General features: G+C 44.0%; 1 protein-coding gene across 3 annotated transcripts; it reads right to left on the bottom strand.

The window, feature by feature from the left end:
- Positions 1-733: 733 nt before the first annotated feature.
- On the bottom strand, positions 734-12,141 carry LOC147190293 (uncharacterized). 3 transcript variants are annotated; one of them, XM_086137771.1, is made up of 6 exons: positions 12,005-12,141; positions 11,729-11,820; positions 9,042-9,377; positions 4,550-7,181; positions 3,083-4,437; positions 734-2,452 (listed from the first exon to the last, which is right to left on the bottom strand). In XM_086137771.1, exons 1-4 carry the CDS (start codon positions 12,007-12,009, stop codon positions 5,776-5,778), a joined length of 1,839 nt encoding a protein of 612 aa, XP_085993897.1. In that variant the 5' UTR covers positions 12,010-12,141; the 3' UTR covers positions 734-2,452; positions 3,083-4,437; positions 4,550-5,775. The 3 variants fall into 3 exon arrangements, with proteins under 3 accessions (XP_085993897.1, XP_085993898.1, XP_085993896.1); XM_086137772.1 differs by having other exon boundaries at positions 3,083-4,686; positions 4,874-7,181; XM_086137770.1 differs by having other exon boundaries at positions 3,083-7,181.
- Positions 12,142-19,856: the final 7,715 nt, after the last annotated feature.

Here is a 19,856-nt window from a genome sequence, read left to right as displayed (position 1 = left end):
ACCCATAAACCAGTTGAAAAATAAATCTTCTTAAAAAGAACAAGAAAATGGATGGGGAGCCAGTGAAGGGATGCCAGAGAAGGAAAATTGTCAAGAGGGGAGTGGCAGCATTCTGGACCAACTGAAAATGTTGAATGGAGCATTGGTTGACTCCAAAGTAAAGCGCATGACAATAATCCAGCCGAGACGTGACGAAAACATGAACTACAGTTTCAAAGTGCTCTTGGGAAAAGAGAGGCTTTACTTTCCCCAGCTGCCAAAGATGAAAGAAGCTGGAGTTCACAACGGCACCAATTTGCCAGTCGAATTTAAAATCAATGTCCAGTTTAAGAATCAAGTTTGAGATGGCTTCAGATAAGAAGCCAGGGGGGCCCAAATCCCCAAGATGGGATGTACAAGGGTCACTGGGCCCAAACAACATCACTTCTGTTTTCTCTTCATTGAAATTCAAGAAATTCTGTGACATCCAGGTCTTGATTTCCTCCAGACAGGATAAAAGTGGCCACACTTTGCTTCTTTTTTGCGTAGCGGGAAGTGGTCTAGAAATAACGTGATATTAATTGATCGTAATATTGTTATTTATTTATTACAAAATCATTGTTAAAAATCTGTCAAATTATGGGTTAGTTACATGAACAAAAATATTGTCAATCAATGTTCACTCTCCTTAATTATTCTGCTCGGGTTTAAAATTAAAGGATTGAAACAAATATCGTATAAATCAAATAAAGAGTCAAGTCAAGTCAACTTTATTTATAGAGCACTTTCAAACAGCCATCGCTGCATACAAAGTGCTGTACATGGAGCAATTTAACATGCACAATAAACAGTAAGACAAATCGGTAATAAAGGCGGTAGAAAGCACCAAACAGTAAAACCAAGAACAAATCTAAGTCACGCTGAGTCGAATGCCAAAGAATACAAGTGAGTTTTGAGGAGGGTTTTGAAGATGGGCAGCGAGGAGGCTTGCCGAATGTTCAGTGGGAGGTCATTCCAGAGAGAGGGACCAGCAACAGAAAAGGCTCGATCCCCTCTGAGCCTCAGTTTAGTTCTTGGTACTTCTAATAAAGTCTGGTCCACAGACCTGAGGCGGATGAGCTCAGAGAGGTAAGGTGGCGCGAGATTATTCAGAGATTTGAAAACAAATAAGAGGATCTTGAAAATAACTCTAAAATGAATGGGGAGCCAGTGAAGGGATGCCAGAGTAGGAGTTATGTGCTCCCTCTTACGAGTACCAGTCAAGAGGCGAGCAGCGGCATTCTGGACCAGCTGAAGGCGCTTAATGGAGGACTGGCTGACTCCAAAGTAAAGGGCATTGCAGTAATCGAGCCGGGATGTGACAAAGGCATGAATTACTGTCTCAAAGTGTTCATGTGAGAGGAGAGGTTTTATTTTGGCCAGCTGTCTAAGGTGAAAGAAGCTAGATTTAACAACGGCACCAATTTGCCGATCGAGTTTGAAATCACTGTCCAGTTTAAGGCCCAAGTTTGAGACTGTTGACTTAAGATAAGGAGACAGGGGGCCCAAGTCTACAGGATGGAATGTACAAGGGCCACTGGGACCGAACAATATTACCTCTGTCTTCTTTTCATTGAATCTCAATTAAATTTTGTGCCATCCAGGTTTTGATTTCTTCCAGACAGGATAGGAATGGCCTTAATGAGAAGGCGTCTTAAAGAGTGCTCCATTTATGATTAGATTTCAACAAATCAGTATTTACAGCAAAAATCACCACGTCATCGTGATTTGGATATAACTCAGAAATGGTTTTACAAGGATGTTCTATACATGCAATTGACCAACATTTTTTTTTTTGCTCTTTTCACCATAATTTCAAAAGAAACAAATTCCATCACACTGTCAAAAACAGATGTCAAACCACCGTAATGTAATCCAAATGTCATTTTTTTGCCGAAACTGCTGAACAATCTTTACACTTGCAAAACACACCACACACACACACATATAAACAGAAAATCCCTCTCAAACAGAGGGAATAAAAGCGCTGTTTTGCCGTGATTCCAGTCAATCCAGTGTTGCTGGTTGTCATGAAAAGTGCTCAAATTTTAAAAAATAGCATAAAGTTAACTTGCAAAGTGATGCTCTATTTCCTCGTTAAGTTAAACAAACTCTCAAGGACCTTGAATGACAAATTATTTTCATATTTGTCGGATTGGAAGAGCTCGCAGCGGAGTGTCGAACCAGCAGCCATTTTGGTTACATTTGAGGTATGAAGAGACATCACTGAAACATTACTAAACCGTAATCTGAGCAAATGTGTTATTTCAGAATTGTGTATAAAAGTGGTAGCCCATCACGTCGATCGGCGACTAAAATTTCAAAATCGTTGGTGACCAAATCTGCTCTGGTGCAGCCAACTCGGGACTTCTCCAAAACAGCGTCGTTGTCCTCTTTTGCTCCAAAGAAATCGTCCTCGTAATCTGCTGTCCTCCTGTACAACATTTTCACACGATTGATTGCAACCATTCTTATTCAATCTTGAACTGTGCTGGACGACGAAACGCGTCTCTTTGTTTAGCGATTAGCAAGCGAGGCTAAGTAAGTTAGTAAAAAAAACTTGAGCGAATTTATCGTCCAGTAAGAAATGATGGACCTACTACATCGAGGCTGCGGTGCGTTCCGTTGTAATTAAGAAGAGAGAATGGAATTTTCAAGGGTTCAATCTTTTTTTCCTTTTTGTATAATGCGTATCAGTAGCTTATTCTGCTAATTCACGGGCTGCAGCACCGTTATACGGCAAATCGTTTAGGACAAACTTTGTCGCAACACAAACAGGTTTAGGATTCTGTTACGCATGTATGCGTGCGCTTAACTTGTGCCTGTAAACAGTGGATTCGTTATTCAGATATTATGTGTCACGGTGATGGAATAATCACCATCAAGGATATCGCCTCTGTAAATGGCTATTCGCGTTCGACATAAGGTTTTCCAAGTGGCATTGCCATAGATTCTCCGCTGACGTTCTCTCGACTCACCTGCTTACACCCGCTGCACAGCATTTTCCAGAATGTTTTTGAAATGTACTCACTATTTTTCTACACTAAAACACCTTACGTTATACCTTCTTTTCCTTAAGGTGCACGTTGGAACTCCTCACTGTCGTCAAGCCATCCTCGCCATGAAGTTATACAAGGAGTAGATTTGGAGCTACCATCTCCCGAAAAGTGTCCCATTCAACATTGGTGACGCTGAAACTGCAGGGACGCCATCACCTCGTTGGACGACTTCCTGACTTCTAATATGGTCATCGGCATTGTCCACACCTTTGGCGTGCTTTCCTTGATCTAAAAAGTACTTTCACAATTTAAAAAGATGTGCAGTGTTCAAGTGGCTCTTATTTTTGCAGGAAAGCCATTCAGATATTTTCTTTTGCAGTGGCGATCTGCCAGTGTGCACGCAGAGGAAAATTCAAAAATATGAAGCTAAAAATAAATGCATAGTTACATAACACATTTCATTCTAAACTGAAAAACCTCCATTTTATTCCGGGTCATAAATGCAGTTTTCAGCATTTTTTCTCCGCAGTCTATTTCAGTCAGTCCTGTTCTGATCTAAAAAATATTGGGGGTGCCACGGCGGTCCGCTGGTTAGGCTGTCTCCCTCAGTGCAGAGGTCCAGAAGTCTGGTTTTGGCCTTACTGTGTGAAGTTGGTTTGTTCTCACCCTCGTGGGTACGTTTTCCTCCCGCATTCCAAAAACATGCATGGCAGGTTAATTGGAACACACAAGTTGTCACGTGTAATAAATAACGTTGAGCTTCTGCAATAATTTTGTTACTCTTTTACACTCACTTGTCCAAAAATTCAGCAAAAAATATTTGACTGATTTCAAAACAAGTGATCCATCAATTTGCTGTGTACAAGTAATTTTTAAAAAAAATATCATTTATTCATTTTAGCTGTGTAACGGCCTTCCAGAGGAAGACGAAACTTCAAAATAGCCCGCGACAAAAATGAGTTTGACACCCCTGCGTCTCAATTGTCCCTCAGTGTGATTGCTCCAAAGCCCAAGATGGCCGCTTGTGCGCCAGTGTGTTCGGCGACCCTCTCTGGAATGACCTCCCACTGAACATTCGGCAAGCCTCCTCGCTGCCCATCTTCAAAACCCTCCTCAAAACTCACTTGTATTCTTTGGCATTCAACTCAGCGTGACTTAGATTTGTTCTTGGTTTTACTGTTTGGTGCTTTCTACCGCCTTTACTACCGATTTGTCTTACTGTTTATTGTGCATGTTAAATTGCTCCATGTACAGCACTTTGTATGCAGCGATGGCTGTTTGGAAGTGCTCTATAAATACTGTTGACTTGACTTGACTTGTTCGGCTGTGAATGGCCTGCGATTGGTTGTCAACCAGTTGAGGGTGTGCACCGCATACTGCCCACAGACAGCCGGGATCGGCTGCAGCGCGAACCACGACCCTTGTATGTGAACACAAAGCGAGCATTTCTGTCAGTGCAAATCAATTCAAGTCAAAGTCGGTGAGCGTAGAGGAGAAAGGAGTGACATAAAGGTGAAGCAGTTTTGGACTACCATCTCTTGCAGCTCCCCGTCTTTCAGCGGTGGGCTTTACTGTTGTCGGCTCACTCCTACGACATCAAGCATCGCAAATCAAATGCTCATTGATGCGCAGATGGACTTTCAAGGTTCCCTCTCCAAACTCTCAAAAGCTGAATCGAACACAGTAGAAATCTTTCACTCCAGGGACATTAGAGCGCCAATAACTGGATCCACAGTGAAAAAGGCTCCATGTGCTGAACATGATTTATCGGCAGTGATAGATATGGTCATGAATGGGTGGTCAGTAGATGATAACTCTAACCTAAAACTTTACCACGATAGAAGGTGGAAGCTTACCGTCCAGTCCGGGTGTCTGCTGTGTGGAAGGAGGATCATCATTCCACTTTAAGGGCACACTAAAATGCTAGAGCACCTTCATGCAGGACACAGTGGAATCGTGAAAATAAAAAGATAGTAAGAAGTTCCTTTGGGTGGCTACGGCGAAACAAAGAGGTTCATCATGTCCTAAAACTTGCAACAACCCTGCAGCCGCACCACTTAAACTATGGGATTTTCCTCAGGAGCCTTGGTGTTGTATTCATACTAATTTTGCGGTGAAATCTTGAGTAGATTTGGTGCACCTGTCCAAATTGTTTCCGATAATGGCCCTCGACTCATGTCAAAACAAATGTCAGATTATCTTCAAGCCATTGGGGTACACCTGCCAGCCTGGGCTTCAATAGAGAACTACAGAAGAACTTGGATCTGTCTTTTCTCTCTCACTTTCTCATGTACACTCACCACAAACAGATACTTGCTGAGACTCAGAAACACAGTATTATTTGCAGTCATACATTTTCAACTACTGTATTACCTTAACTATGATGATATGAGGCAAGTGTGTTGTGAATACATGAAAAAGAGTGAAAAAGTAATATGAAAGCGTATTCATGAAAATCCCTTCACTATCAATTCATCCACAACACTATGACATCAAATTTAAAAATAAATAAATGATCTAAAATGCATTTTAGGGTCTAAATATGATCAAAGACACTAACTAAAGTACAACTACATTTCATAGCCAAAACTCAAAATGAAAATTTAAAAAAATCTCAACAAACTGACAACTCACGATATTTTCAACACAACAAACACAAACATTTCTTTCATTGAGGAACCTTGCAAGATGCTGCATAGAATTCAGTCATCCTTGGAGCATGAAGTGATGAAGCCTAATCAGATGAGAAATCAAAGCTTCATTGATGACTGTGTTGGTGCATTGCAACACACTCATGGTTCTTCGCCTGATATTTCCATGAAAAGCTTTGGCAACAATTTGAGCAGGCAAAGGGTTTCTCACCAGTGTGTGTTCTGATGTGATTTAATAAGATTCCCTTCTGAGAGAATCTTTTACCACAGACTGAGCAAGCAAAAGGCTTCTCACCGGTGTGGGTTCTTGTGTGACATTTTAAGGCTCCCTTCTGAGCAAATCTTTGACCACAAACTGAGCAGGCAATGGGTTTCTCACCAGTGTGTGTTCTGATGTGCTTTGTTAAGGTTCCTTGCTGAGAGAATCTTTTATCACAGACTGAGCAAGCAAAAGGCTTCTCACCAGTGTGGGTTCTTGTGTGACATTTTAAGGCTCCCTTCTGAGCAAATCTTTGACCACAAACTGAGCAGGCAATGGGTTTCTCACCAGTGTGTGTTCTGATGTGCTTTGTTAAGGTTCCTTGCTGAGAGAATCTTTTATCACAGACTGAGCAAGCAAAAGGCTTCTCACCAGTGTGGGTTCTTGTGTGAATTCTTAAGCTTTCCCTACGTGAGAATCTTTGACCACAGACTGAGCAGAAAATAGCTTTATCACCAGTATGGGTTTTTGTGTGGTTTGATAACTGTCCATTCTGACAGAATCTCTGGCCACAAACTGAGCAAACAAAGGGTTTCTCACCAGTGTGTGTTCTGATGTGGACTTTTAAGATTCCTTTCTGAGAGAATCTTTTATCACAGACTGAGCAAGCAAAAGGCTTCTCACCAGTGTGGGTTCTTGTGTGAATTCTTAAGCTTTCCCTACGTGAGAATCTTTGACCACAGACTGAGCAGAAAATAGCTTTATCACCAGTATGGGTTTTTGTGTGGTTTGATAACCGTCTCTTCTGACAGAATCTCTGGCCACAAACTAAGCAGGCAAAGGGTTTCTCACCAGTGTGGCAAATCATATGCCTCTTCAAACTGCTCACTGAAACACAAGTTTTCCCACATTCAGAACATTTCCAGCCTTTGTCAGTTTCACATGCTTGTGATCCTCCATCACCTTCTGATGTCATGTATGGACACGAGCTATTGCCTGGTGGCCCCACCTCTTTGCTCGCTTCACTTTGACCCTCATTTTCACGTTTTAAAGGGCCACCAGTCAATGGCAGCTTAGAGATATTCTGCTCTTCTTTCTCCTCTTTGATGTAGGGAGACTTTGTTTCATGCTCCTTGGTATGGAGATGCTTTTCCTCCTTCTCTTTGATGTGACTGTGCTCTTCTTCCTTTTGATTAATAAGAGGCTCTGGCTCCTCCTTTTCTTGAATGCAGGGGTCCACTTCATCCTCCAATTCCTCTTTAACGTGGGGGGACTCTGACTCCCGCAGCCCAGGACAAACATCTTCACTGACATCTTGAAGACACAAGAAGATAAAGAAAAAAGGTTTGGCAAAGTCAATTCTCATAGTGTAACTGTAGATGGCAGACATTGTTTAGATTTATACTTGTGGTCGATTGTAATTTAAGGCTATTACAATAAGGTAATAAGGCTCGTAACATTTATTAGTCAGCTGGTGTGACTAAATCTGGCTACATTTAGGCAAAAACAAATGTTAATGAAATACCATGGACAAAACATTATCCCTCCCTCCATTCATATTCTAATCCACCTGGCCTCACAGGTTTTGTTTGAGTGTATCCCAGCTGACTTCGGGCTGTAGCCCTGAACTGGTGTCAGCCAATCGCAGGGCACACATAGACGAACAACCATCCGTAATGTGGGAGGAAACCGGAATACCCACGCAGGACAACATGTAAACTACACAAGAAGGCTGGCGCGGGAATCGAACCCTGCACCTCTGTATTGTGGTTTTGTTTGCAACGGCCTTCACCCTGGGCGGGTTGAACCGGCTTCTTCCTTGGCGCGCACGACATCCCTGATCATGGCGGCCCAAGCGCAGCGATCCTGTGCCAGGTCAACCGACAGCTTCAGCCAGTCCTGGTTCCACCGTCTCAGACCCACCACCTGGGGGCCGGAAAGGTACGCGAGGTCTTCTTTCATCGTGGTGGCCCAGGTCTTGACTTGTCCACCACGCCGCTTGCGCCAGGCTGGCAAAGGAGCAGGAAGGAGAACGTCCCTGATCAACTCGCCCTCCTGGTGGCGTGCCGCATGCCCGAACCAACGGAGTCGGCGTTGCAGGAGACACGCTGGTAAGGGGCGAAGGTACAGGCAGCGACGAAGGTCAGCAGTGGGGACCCGGTCCGATCGGCGGCGGCGGAGAATACGGCGGACGCAATCGTTATCAAAGACTTCCAGCTTGCGCTGGTCAGCCACTCTCATAGGCCAGATCTCACAGCCATAAAGCAGGATGGTCCGCACGATTGCCTGGTAGACACGCCCCTTTGTCACCGCCGAGATCTCGCGCCGACCCCACAGATGGCGTTGTAGGCGCACAAAGGCGGATCTGGCGGCCCCGATGCGGTTCACGACTTCTGCTTCTCCTTGCCCCGACGGAACCACAGAGCAGCCGAAATATGTGAAGGAATCAACCTTTCCAGGGTCACGCCCTCCAGTGACAGCGACCGTTGGTCAGCGGGGTTGGTGAGGGAGGACATGATCTTGGTCTTCGAGGTATTGATGCGCATTCCAACGGTCAGGGCCGTTCGATGGATTTTCATCAGCGCGTTTTCAACTTCCTCAAACGTGTTTCCAAGTAGAGCGATGTCATCTGCGTATGCCAGGTCCGACACTGCGACATCTCGGCCGACCCTCACACCCTCAAAGCCATGGAGAGCAGTGTTGAGGATGTGATCGATGGCATAGTTGAATAAGGTTGGCGAGAGCGCGCAGCCTTGTCGGACGCCCGACCGCACCTCGAAGGTTTCTGATTCGCTGCCGTAGGCCCGCACTCGGACTCGGGTTGACCGGTAGTATCCCTGGATGAGCCGAAGCAGTTTCACAGGGATCCCGTCAGCCTTCATGATCATCCACAACCTGTATTGTGTATTGTGGTGCAGACGTGTTAACCAGTCGCCCACCGTAACTCCACAAAACGTGATCAAAATACAAATGTGTTTCGTGAAAATTTGGCCAACTATCAGACTTGAAATTGACGTTTGTGTGTTTTTTAGGTTTTTCACTTTGGGCGGCTCTATTTTAACAATGTGGTGATGATTACATCATGTATAGGCATCAATAATTTGGGACCCAGTTGTGGTGAAGCCAATTTCACCATCCTCCCGAGTGGTGCTGTGGGGCGTGGTGTTAGGATACCTAAGAGGCTGTCCACTTGTGACACTCCACAGTGGTCTCCATCACCTTCTGATATCATGTGTTGATATGAGCTGCTGCGTGGAGGCCCCGCTCCTCGCCCCGCTTCACTTTGGCCTTCGTCTTCACTTTTTAAAGGGACACCAGTTGATGACAACTTGCAGATATACCCCTTCTCCTCCCCTTTGATATGAGTGTGCCCTTTGTCCTCCTTTTTAATGATAGGGGGCTCTGGCTCCTCCTTTTCTTGAATGCAGGGGCGCTCTTCATCCTCCACTTCCTCCTTAAAGTGGGAGGACTCAGGCTCCTGCTGTCTAGGACCAACATCTTCACGGATGCCTTCAAAACACATGAAGATCAACACAAAACATTTGGTCATGTCAATTCTCATGTTGGAAATTGGAATTTGCACATGGCTGTTTGTACTCCTGCTTGAGGTTGATTGGTGCTTAAAGCTACTCCAATATATGGGTAAAAAGATGTTCAATGTTTTTCCTGCGTTCAAAATTGCATGGCGCCCACCCCCAGCCAGGCCGATTGAGATCACTTAACATCGCGTAGAGCTCGAGCTGTACTGATTGAGTGATGGATGTCCTTCTGCGGCAGCGTATTTTCACTGCAGCTGCAATGCTGGGCCACTATGAAAGTGCTACATCAACAGCAGTACAAGATTGAAATTTTATTTTTTTATTCCTCTTTCCATTTAGTCTCAAAAACACATGAGCCACTTGACAACAAGTAATAGAATCTTCAAAAGAACTAAAAAATCGATAGGGTCCAGTCAAGGGATGCCAGCGGAGGAGTTAAGTGTTCCCTCTGACGAGTACCAGTCAAGAGGTGAGCAGCAGCATTCTGGACCAACTGGAGGATTGGGTGACTCCGAAGTAAAGTGCATGACAGTCATCCGAACGAGATGTGACAAAGCCGTGCTGCCTCAGATGAAAGAAGCTGGAGTTCACAACAGGTTCTTAAATCTAAAAACTTGGAGCACATCACTCAAAGAGTAGGCAGGTCAATGTCTCTTGCCAAATTCTTGACCTACATTGACAAAGAAATCATCACATTCTTTAACAAGCTTCTTTTTCTCACTCATAATCGAATTGTCTTGCTCAACAATATTTGTTGGAATGTCTCGATGATGGCAATTTTTTATTATTTCATTATAAACCCTCTCTAAACACTCCATGTATCCTTTTTTTTTCGGGGGGGGGGGGTCTAACTTCTTGCCAAACATGATTCAAAAGCTCCACTGCTTCTGTTGATGTTACCCTGTTTCACTTCGGCGTCTGTCTTTCCATTTTTGACATTATCTTTTCATTTCAAATGTTGGGGGAAGAGTTGGCCTTTTTCTTCCTCCGCGTGTTCATTAATTTTGGACGAATCGATTTGGGCTCTGAGAGTTTCAGATTTCGCCAGGAAGCGTGGAAAAAATTCAGTCACGAGAATATATATAGACAATATGATAATGAGAGGCGGGCAGTTACGGCTCCATGCAAATCCCGGATACAAAGAAATTAACATGTCATCTGACCCGGTGTGGCTGGAAAAGGTTGGGACTGGTGAGGTGAGACCAGACCACCACTACCCACCATTTGGTGTGATGGCAGCAACACAGATACTTGAGATAACAGTTCGTCTTTTGATGTTAAACATGTCCTCTGGAGGGGTCCTAAAAGTGGTGGGGTTGAGGGAGCACTAAAGGTGATTGTAATTACAGTGAGCAGGAAATACCTTCAACGGCATTCTACATTCTTAGTTTCAAGTGCTTGAACAGAATCAACAACAGAGAGGTGCGAAAAAAAAGATCACATTAAGGAATAGATTACTTAACACTAATGATGCAAAAACTGGTAAATGGTCACTTACATCACAAACTAATTATCCACTTTTTAACCTAATTTATTCCCATAAATATTATCAATCAATGTTGCACTCTCCTTAGTTAATCAGCTCGGTTTTAAGATTAGGGGTTGAAACTCAAACTGAGCATCATTAATTCGGCAGTCTTCATGTGATTATTCAATTTCTACAAATCAATGTTTATAGCGCCCCAAACAAAAATCACCATGCCATGGTATTTTGGATTTCATTCAGAAATAATTTTACCCTGGGTGTTCAAAAAATGTTTTCTCTTTTAAACATAATTTATAATAGTCATGTTCCATCAAACTGTCAGCAACAGTTGTCAAACCACTGCAATGTAATCTGACTCTACATTTCTTTCTGAAACAACTATTCTACTTGCGGAAAAAAGAAAAAAAACACAAGAATAAAAAAATCCCTCGGGAAACCGTGAGGGGAGGGGGCATCTTGCTGAGATTTCAGGTTGTCCAGTTTTGCTGATTATGCTGATAAAAAGTGCCTAAATCTTTTATTTTTCAAAATATTGCATCCTGCAAATTGACGCTTTATGCTCAAATTAAACAAATCACAAAGAGATTGGAGGACGAATTCTTTTCATGATACTTGTCGGAATAGTAGAGCTGGCAACACAGTGTCTAACCAGCAGCCATTTTGGATACATTTTTGGTATATAGAGATATAATGACCACATTCTTAAAACGTAATCTGAGCAAAAGGGTGAATTCAGAATTGTGTATCAAGGTGGTTGCCCGTCGCATTCATCAGCGACCAGGAAAGAGCTCACTTTCAAAAAAGGTTGGGAGCGAAAGAACGAGAAGTGCCCGAACCTGCTCTGGTCGAGCCAACTCCGATCTTCTCGAAAACAGAGTTGTTGTCCTCTTTTGCTCCGAAGAAATCATCCTCGTCACCTGCCGTCCTCCTGCACAACATTTTCACACGATTCATGACAACACCATACACTCTCACAACGTTTGTAACTCTGCTGGGTGACGAAACGCGTCTCTTTGTCAAGCGGTTAGGAAGCTAGGCGAAGGAAGCTCAACGTTCAAAAAATAAAGTTTGAGCGAATTATTTTATAGCCCAGTAGGAAATGATGGACGTACCGCATCGAGGCTTCAGTGCGTTCAGTTGTAAGAGAATAATACGAAGAGGGAATGAGATTTTCACGGATGCATTTTTATAATGAAATGCGTGTAGGTAGTTTCTTCTGCGGATACACAGGCCGCAGCAACGACATACGGCAAGTCCTTTCGGACAAACTTCATCGCAAGACAAACCGGTCAAGGACACGAATACACCTGCCTGTAATATGGATGTTTCGTCATTTTTTGCTTCATTTTGTTTGTGTGTATGTGTGTGTGCGCGCGCTGCTTAATATTGGTGATTCGCGCTTGACATAAAGTTAGTTTATAATGTTTTGCCGTAGATTTTATTTTTTTCCACTGTTTTTTCTATCATTTTTTTTGTTTTACTGTTTATAGTTCTATGGATGATGTTTGCTCCATGCCCAGCATTTTGTATACAGCGGTGGTTTTTTGAAAGTGCTTCATAAATACAGTTGAATTGAGTTGAGTAGATTTTCCGCGAAACTTTCTCGACACACCCGCCTCAACGCGCAACACTGCATTGCCCCCCCGCCCCTAAATTTTCTCAAATACAGCCAAGCCTTACGATCTCCATCACTACTTTTCTAGACTAAAGCACCTTACGTTAAATCTTCTTCTCCCTATTAAATCGTCGCGGTGTACGTTGGAGCTTCTCACTGAAATCAAAGCCATCACTTTGTTTCGTGACTTCCTGTTTCCAGATATGGTGAAGATATCACCTATATATGTTATATGTTTAGCTTAAAACTTTGTATCATACATAGACAGGTCGACTTTGACACTAGTCTCTGTCCTGAACATCTGCTGAAGTACTTAAAACAAAGAATGTAGTGTGAAGTTTAGATTCTATTTTCACTTGGTTAATTAACAGCCCCCCGAGGGTTTTCTTGCCTCCTCCACCTCGTAAAAGTCCCTGAAGGCTGTCAAGTGCCTTCGAAGAGGAACCCTAATCTCAAGATTTGTGGGCCAGCAGATATGGTCTGTACTTTGTCAAAATGCCAAGATCGAACTTTACTTGACTTTCTTTGTCTCCGAATTTTTACATAAGCTGAAGGACTGCCCGCCCCTAATTAATATAATTAACAATTGGTGACCCCGACGTGATTCGAGCTGATTGTCGGTCAACAGGCAGAATTTCGGCGCGCCATAATTGATAAGGTAAGAGGACATTTATCCTCTCAATTGATTTTCTGCCCTGTTGACTGATACGATGTGATGCTTCACGTTTGATTTGAGACCAAATTAGTTTGGGGCTGGTAATAGAAAAAACCTGTTTAAAAGTATTACTAGGTGTATTTCGCTCTAATTCTGAGTTCTAGAAATAATAATTCCTCGTTTTACGGTTTAAACCCGTTTAAACGTATTACTGGGTGTACTCCGCTCGAATTATCGAGTTATAGGAGTAATAATTCCTCGTTTTGCGGCTTAAACCAAAGGCCTAAAATAACCGGTAAAGAAGAGAAGTACAAGAGAATAAGAGAATAAGAGAAATACAAGTGAAGTACAAGAGAATAAGAGAATAAGAAATAAAAGTGAATAAGAGAATAAGAGGAATGCGCACACAGTGAACTCGTTTTCAGGGCGGTTGTCTCGTTCTGTTAAGAATCCTAGAGACTAGAATTCCTCGAGGAAGATGAGTTCATTTTAAGAGAAAATAGGAACAAGGAACAAGAGATGCGCATACTATGATCTTATTTTAGGAGGGGTTGTTTCGTTCTGTCAAGAATCTTAGAAACAGGAATTCCTCAAATATAATAAGGCCATATAGAGAATACAGGAGAATTCACAAGTATAAAGATTTGCGAATACAGAGGTTTGCGAATAAAGAGGTTCGCGAATAAAGAGGTTCGTGAGTCAGAAGTTTGTGGACAACGAAGTTCACCTATTATATATTAAATACTGCAGTTCGCGAATAAAAGGGGTTCCCGGGAAAAAGAATAAAGGGAGTCACACATTTCAAGTTACAGCAAAAGGAAGGGCGAGATTGACAGGGAAAAAATTGACCTCCATTTGTGTGACATTAATTAAATAAATAAGGCCGCTAAGAAAATATAAAGAGGAGGGGAGAAGAGGAGTTTGTAATCTGTGCGTCGTGTCTATTTGTAATCTGTGTGTCATGTCTTTGTTTGTGATTTGTTTTGTGTTGTTAAAGTATAAAGATGGATGGGGAATTCGATAGGGAGTTGGAGTGGTTTGATCCATCCATCCATCCATCCATCCATCATCTACCGCTTATCCGGGGCCGGGTCGCAGGGGCAACAGCTTTAGCAGGGAAGCCCAGACTTCCCTCTCCCTAGCTACTTTTTCCAGCTCTCCCCGGGGGATCCCGAGATGTTCCCAGGCCAGCTGGGTGACATAGTCTCTCCAGCGTGTCCTGGGTCTTCCTCGGGGACATGCCCGGAACACCTCACCAGGGAGGCGCTCAGGAGGCATCCGAATCAGATGCCCAAGCCACCTCATCTGGCTCCTCTCGATTTGGAGGAGAAGCGGCTCGACTCTGAGTCCCTCCCGGATGACCGAGCTTCTCACCTTATCTCTAAGGGAGAGCCCGGACACCCTGCGGAGAAAACTCATTTCGGCCACTTGTAACCGGGATCTCGTTCTTTCGGTCACGACCCATAGCTCGTGACCATAGATGAGGGTTGGAACGTAGATCGACCGGTAAATTGAGAGCTTCGCCCTTTGGCTCAGCTCCTTCTTCACCACGACAGACCGATACAACGTCCGCATCACAGCAGATGCTGCACCGATCCGCCTGTCGATCTCCCGCTCCCTCCTGCCCCCACTCGTGAACAAGACCCCAAGATACTTGAACTCCTCCACTTGGGGAAAGATCTCCTCCCCGACCCGAAGGGGGCACTCCACCCTTTTCCGACTGAGGACCATGGTTTCAGATTTGGAGGTGCTGATTTTCATCTCACCGCTTCACACTCGGCTGCGAAACGCTCCAGTGAGAGTTGGAGAGCCCTGTTTGAAGGAGCCAACAGCACCACATCATCTGCAAAAAGCAGGGATAAAATACTGAGGCCCCCAAAACGGACCCCCTCAACGCTTCGGCTGAGCCTAGAAATTCTGTCCATAAAGGTTATGAACAGAATCGGCGACAAAGGGCAGCCTTGGCGGACCCCCTACCCCCACTGGAAACGATTCCGACTTACTGCCGGCAATGCGAACCAAACTCTGACATCGGTGGTATAGTGACCGAACCGCCCGTATCAGGGGGTTCGGTACCCCATACCCACGAAGCACCCCCCACAGAACTCCCCGAGGGACACGGTCAAACGCCTTCTCCAAGTCCACAAAACACATGTAGACTGGTTGGGCGAATTCCCACATACCCTCGAGGACCCTGCTAAGGGTGTAGAGCTGGTCCACTGTTCCACGGCCGGGACGAAAACCACACTGCTCCTCCTCAATCTGAAGCTCGACTTCCTGACGGACCCTCCTCTCCAGCACCCCTGAATAGACCTTACCAGGGAGGCTGAGGAGTGTGATCCCTCTGTAGTTGGAACACACCCTCCGGTCCCCCTTTTTAAAAAGAGGGACTACCACCCCGGTCTGCCAATCCAGAGGCACTCTCCCTGTTGACCACGCGATGTTGCAGAGGCGTGTCAACCAGGACAGCCCCACAACATCCAGAGCCTTGAGGAACTCCGGGCGGATCTCATCCACCCCTGGGGCCTTGCCACCGAGGAGCTTTTTAACCACATCGGTGACTTCAACCACAGAGATAGGAGAGCCCACCTCAGAGTCCCCAGGCTCTGCTTCCTCCAAGGAAGGCGTGTTGGTGGAGTTGAGGAGGTCTTCGAAGTACTCTGCCCACCGGTTCACAACATCCCGAGTCGAAGTCAGCAGCGCCCCATCCCCACTGTACACAGTGTTAGTGGTGCACTGCTTCCCCCTCCTGAGACGTCGGATGGTGGACCAGAATTTCCTCGAAGCCGTCCGGAAGTCTGCTTCCATGGCCTCAACGAACTCTTCCCACGCTCTGGTTTTTGCCTCGGCGACCACCGAAGCTGCGTTCCGCTTGGCCAGTCGATACCCGTCAGCTGCCTCTGGGGTCCCACAGGCCATAAAGGCTCGATAGGACTCCTTCTTCAGCTTGACGGCATCCCTTACTGCTGGTGTCCACCAATCTTACGGCCACAACTCAGATTGGCCACCTCAACAATAGAGGCACGGAACATGGTCCACTCAATGTCCCCCGCCTCCCCCGGAACATGGGAAAAGCTCTGTCGGAGGTGGGAGTTGAAACTCCTTCTGACAGGGGATTCCGCCGGACGCTCCCAACAAACCCTCACAATACGTTTCGGTCTGCCAGGACGGACCGGCATCTTCCCCCACCATCGGAGCCTACTCACCACCAGGTGGTGATCAGTTGACAGCTCTGCCCCTCTCTTCACCCGAGTGTCCAGAACATGTGGCCGCAAATCCGATGATACAACTACAAAGTCGATCATCGAACTGTGGCCTAGGGTGTCCTGGTGCCAAGTGCACATATGGACACCCTTATGTTTTGTCAGGTTTATCCAATTTGACACTCAGGAATAAACAAAAGGAGGAGACAGGAGACTCGATTCTGGTACCAGGAGGGAACGAGGAGAAGCGTTCGGTTTCAGTTCTCCGCACGTAACCCTAACGATCTCCCCCTTCACCTCCTCATTTATTGGGAAAGCTACTACATAGGTGTGTCCAACCTAAAGGGTGGGGGCTGTTGAACACACACTGAACTTTTTTGACTATGTGTGTGTATGTGAGTGCAAATTACGTACATGTGTGCAATTGTCACAAAAACATCACGTTGCAGCTGGTGTTGATGGCTCCATTCACTGTTCACCCTTGCTCACTGTTTAGTCTTAACAGTTATCTCTTCCCAACCACGTCCTCGGAAAGGTGGTTGCGTCCCTAACCTTTCACACAGTGCACCAAGCATTCTTGATTATACAAGTGAGTACATAATGAAGAATATATAATGATTATAGATGTGAGTAAATAATAAAGGATATATCTTTATTGAAAGCATAAGCGTTCTTCACTGCAGGCAAAGTCAACTAATGATTGCAAGCATAAGCGTTCTTCTTTGCAAGCAAAATCAAATTATCATGACAGGCAGAAGCATTCTTCTTTGCGAGCATAAATTGTCTTTGCGAGAATCAATCGAATAATATGCGAATGTATGATTACTAAAAATAATAAATCCAACATTCCCCCCTGTTCATCCTACATTTGCTCATATCATCACACAGAACCTTCCCGACGGACTATATTCAGTGGAGGCATGCACATGCAACATAGGTAGACCCAGGGGTTGAAGAGAAAGAGGTTACCACCAGATCAAAAATCTAACTGAAAAAGAACCCAGGAAAAGATGGTAAACATTGACCACAACATCTCGATATCTAAATGAAAACAATACCCGAGTTGTTTTCCACATCAGAATCACTGCCATCCAAAAGTAACAGCAGAGGGTACATTCCATTCAATTTAGACGTCGTGGGTGCCACAACCGTAGTGATAAATTGGATAAGCAGAGCTTTTGATACAGGGACCGCAGCAAATCCACACAATGTCGAGATAGCTGAGAAAAAAGAATTTGAAAGATTAAGACATAACACACCAATATGTTACATGACAAAGGTCGTACTCCACAACTCCGATGACAAGGGTGCGGTCACGCCGGAGCGATCCGGTTCAGTGTTGCGGGGCCCTCAGGGCGTGGTTGAACAGCACCGCTCACCACATACCGCACACGCTCGATTGGCCTCAGCCAAGAGCACATTGACCGTTATGCAGTCCCGGAACACCATCAGAGAGATGACTGTCAATTGCTGTTTTACTTCCAATCGCCAAAAAGGCTTCCACAGTATAATTTGCAAGCTTCTGGACACTGTAGTGGAGGTAGCAGATCCAGTCAGCACGTTTATAAAAATGGACCCCAATCGTGTAGCAACCTGGTTAACCAATTTATACTCATCTGGTACGCCACGAGGAACCCCAATTACACCAACGTAGGGGGAATCTCAACTATCCTCTCCTGTGGACGAAAAACAGTCATTGGTAAAAGCAGTGACACCAATGCGCAAACACCAGTGACAACCCTTAAAGCAGAGCTCTTTCAGGATTTTTCGCAAAGAAAAAGAAAAAACTCTCGGCCGCGATAATCATCATTTGCCTTCAAAACAGTAGAAGTACACTACTGCATTACATTGTATCCGCATTAACATAAAATAAAAATAAAATAACGAAAGAAAAAAAATATAGTTCAACTTTCAGCAGAGAATAACTATATTACTGTCGGGTTGTTTTCTCTTTTCTTTTTACCAACAAAGAAAAGATCCTAAACGCATAAAATCACCTAAGAAATGTATTTAAAATCCATATCTGAACCATTATAACCAAATTAATGCACCATTTGAACTAGAAATAAATCAATAAACGGTAATCAATTCAATTTCAGGCGAGCACCATCAACAGAGGAGCACAATACACGAATCACTTCAACCTCCAAAACAAACCCGAATAAAACAAGTTGTGCTCTATTTTATCACCCTTGGCGTGTTCACTTGTCAATTTTTCATTTTTTTCATAATGAGATCGACGAGATTGATTATAAATAAAATACTTTTGCCGCCAAAACAAAAATGTATACAACAATTTGTGCCGAAATGTGTTTTTTCATCTCTCTTCCCAAGATCATCTAGATCACAGGTGTCAAAGTCGAAACCCCACGTACTTATGTGGCCCGTGAAAGCAACTGACGCGCATCAACTTCCATAAACCCTGCTAAAATCTGTACTGAAATGCCAAAATTCTATATGAATAATGTCGAGATTTTGTGATAATTTTGTTACCTGTTAAACACTCAACCAAACAATAATTGAACAAAATATGACTGGCTTCAGAATTGGCAATTCATTCATATGTTGTTGTTAGTGAATAATTTCATCATTGTATATCTGATATTCACTCCATGTACATCACTTTGTATACAGCGATGGTTGATTCAAGTTGCCCTATAAACACAGTTGAGTTGAGTTGTACAATTAATAAAATATAACCATTTAATCAAATTTTACCGTCGTACCGGCCCACCGAAGGAAGGTGTAACCCCAAAGCAGCCTGTGACAAAGATGAGTTTGACACCCCTGGTCTAGATCTATTTGCAAAATGTAGGTTATTATTAAAAAAAAATACATCCCCTTTCACATGTGCTAAGGAGAGCACAAATACCATATAAAAAAGGAGAACAGTCGACCATGTGTTAGTGTGATCATATAACAGGAAATGACATGCCACCACTGATATTCTAGCATGTCGACAGAAACACACCCTAAATGAGTGCAAAGGTGTCTTGAAACTTCTTCCGCCGGTCGTTTGATGTTCCCAGTAACTAAAATACTGTGCCCATCGCGTCACCGGACTTCGCTCACCTTCCTCAGTGGATGTTTCTATCGAGATGACCTTTTTACAATGTCCATCAATCGGTGTGGTCAGCAACACTTCAAAGAAGCACAATGTTTCTTTTTCATGTTTCGAATCAGAGCCAGGTCTGCTGGAACCTGCTGTGAAAAAGCACAATCGTCCTACGGCAATCTCAATTCATTGTTTTGTTTTTTTCTAAACGTTCTCACATATTGTCAACCGAATCAGCTTCATTTCCTAGTTCACAATTTTGTAGAAAATATGAGTAATTTATAAGGTCTCCCAAACAATATTTCAAACAAAGAAGAAAACACCATTCTCGTAATATTAACATATAAGTCAATTCACTTTCAATTCAATTTCTTTAATTGAATTTTAACCATATACTTTCAGACTTGCTACCAATCCTGCAGATTGTGGATGGCAG

The sequence above is a fragment of the Hippocampus guttulatus genome, chromosome 19 (genome assembly GCF_054856545.1).
Source record: "Hippocampus guttulatus isolate MCC_2025c chromosome 19, RoL_Hgut_1.0, whole genome shotgun sequence".
NCBI lineage: Eukaryota > Metazoa > Chordata > Actinopteri > Syngnathiformes > Syngnathidae > Hippocampus > Hippocampus guttulatus.
Note: the sequence above shows the minus strand (reverse complement) of the source record. Positions and strands in the feature narration are given on the sequence as shown.

Bases quoted from the DNA above. Each gene is read 5' to 3' on its own strand.
- LOC147190293 (XM_086137770.1), bottom strand. The intron at 9,378-11,728 runs GTTCGGGCACTT...TGTGTTTTGAAG, and splicing joins AGTTGGCTCGACCAGAGCAG to GCATCCGTGAAGATGTTGGT. The intron at 7,182-9,041 runs GTATCCTAACAC...TGTGTCTTCAAG, and splicing joins ACAAGTGGACAGCCTCTTAG to ATGTCAGTGAAGATGTTTGT.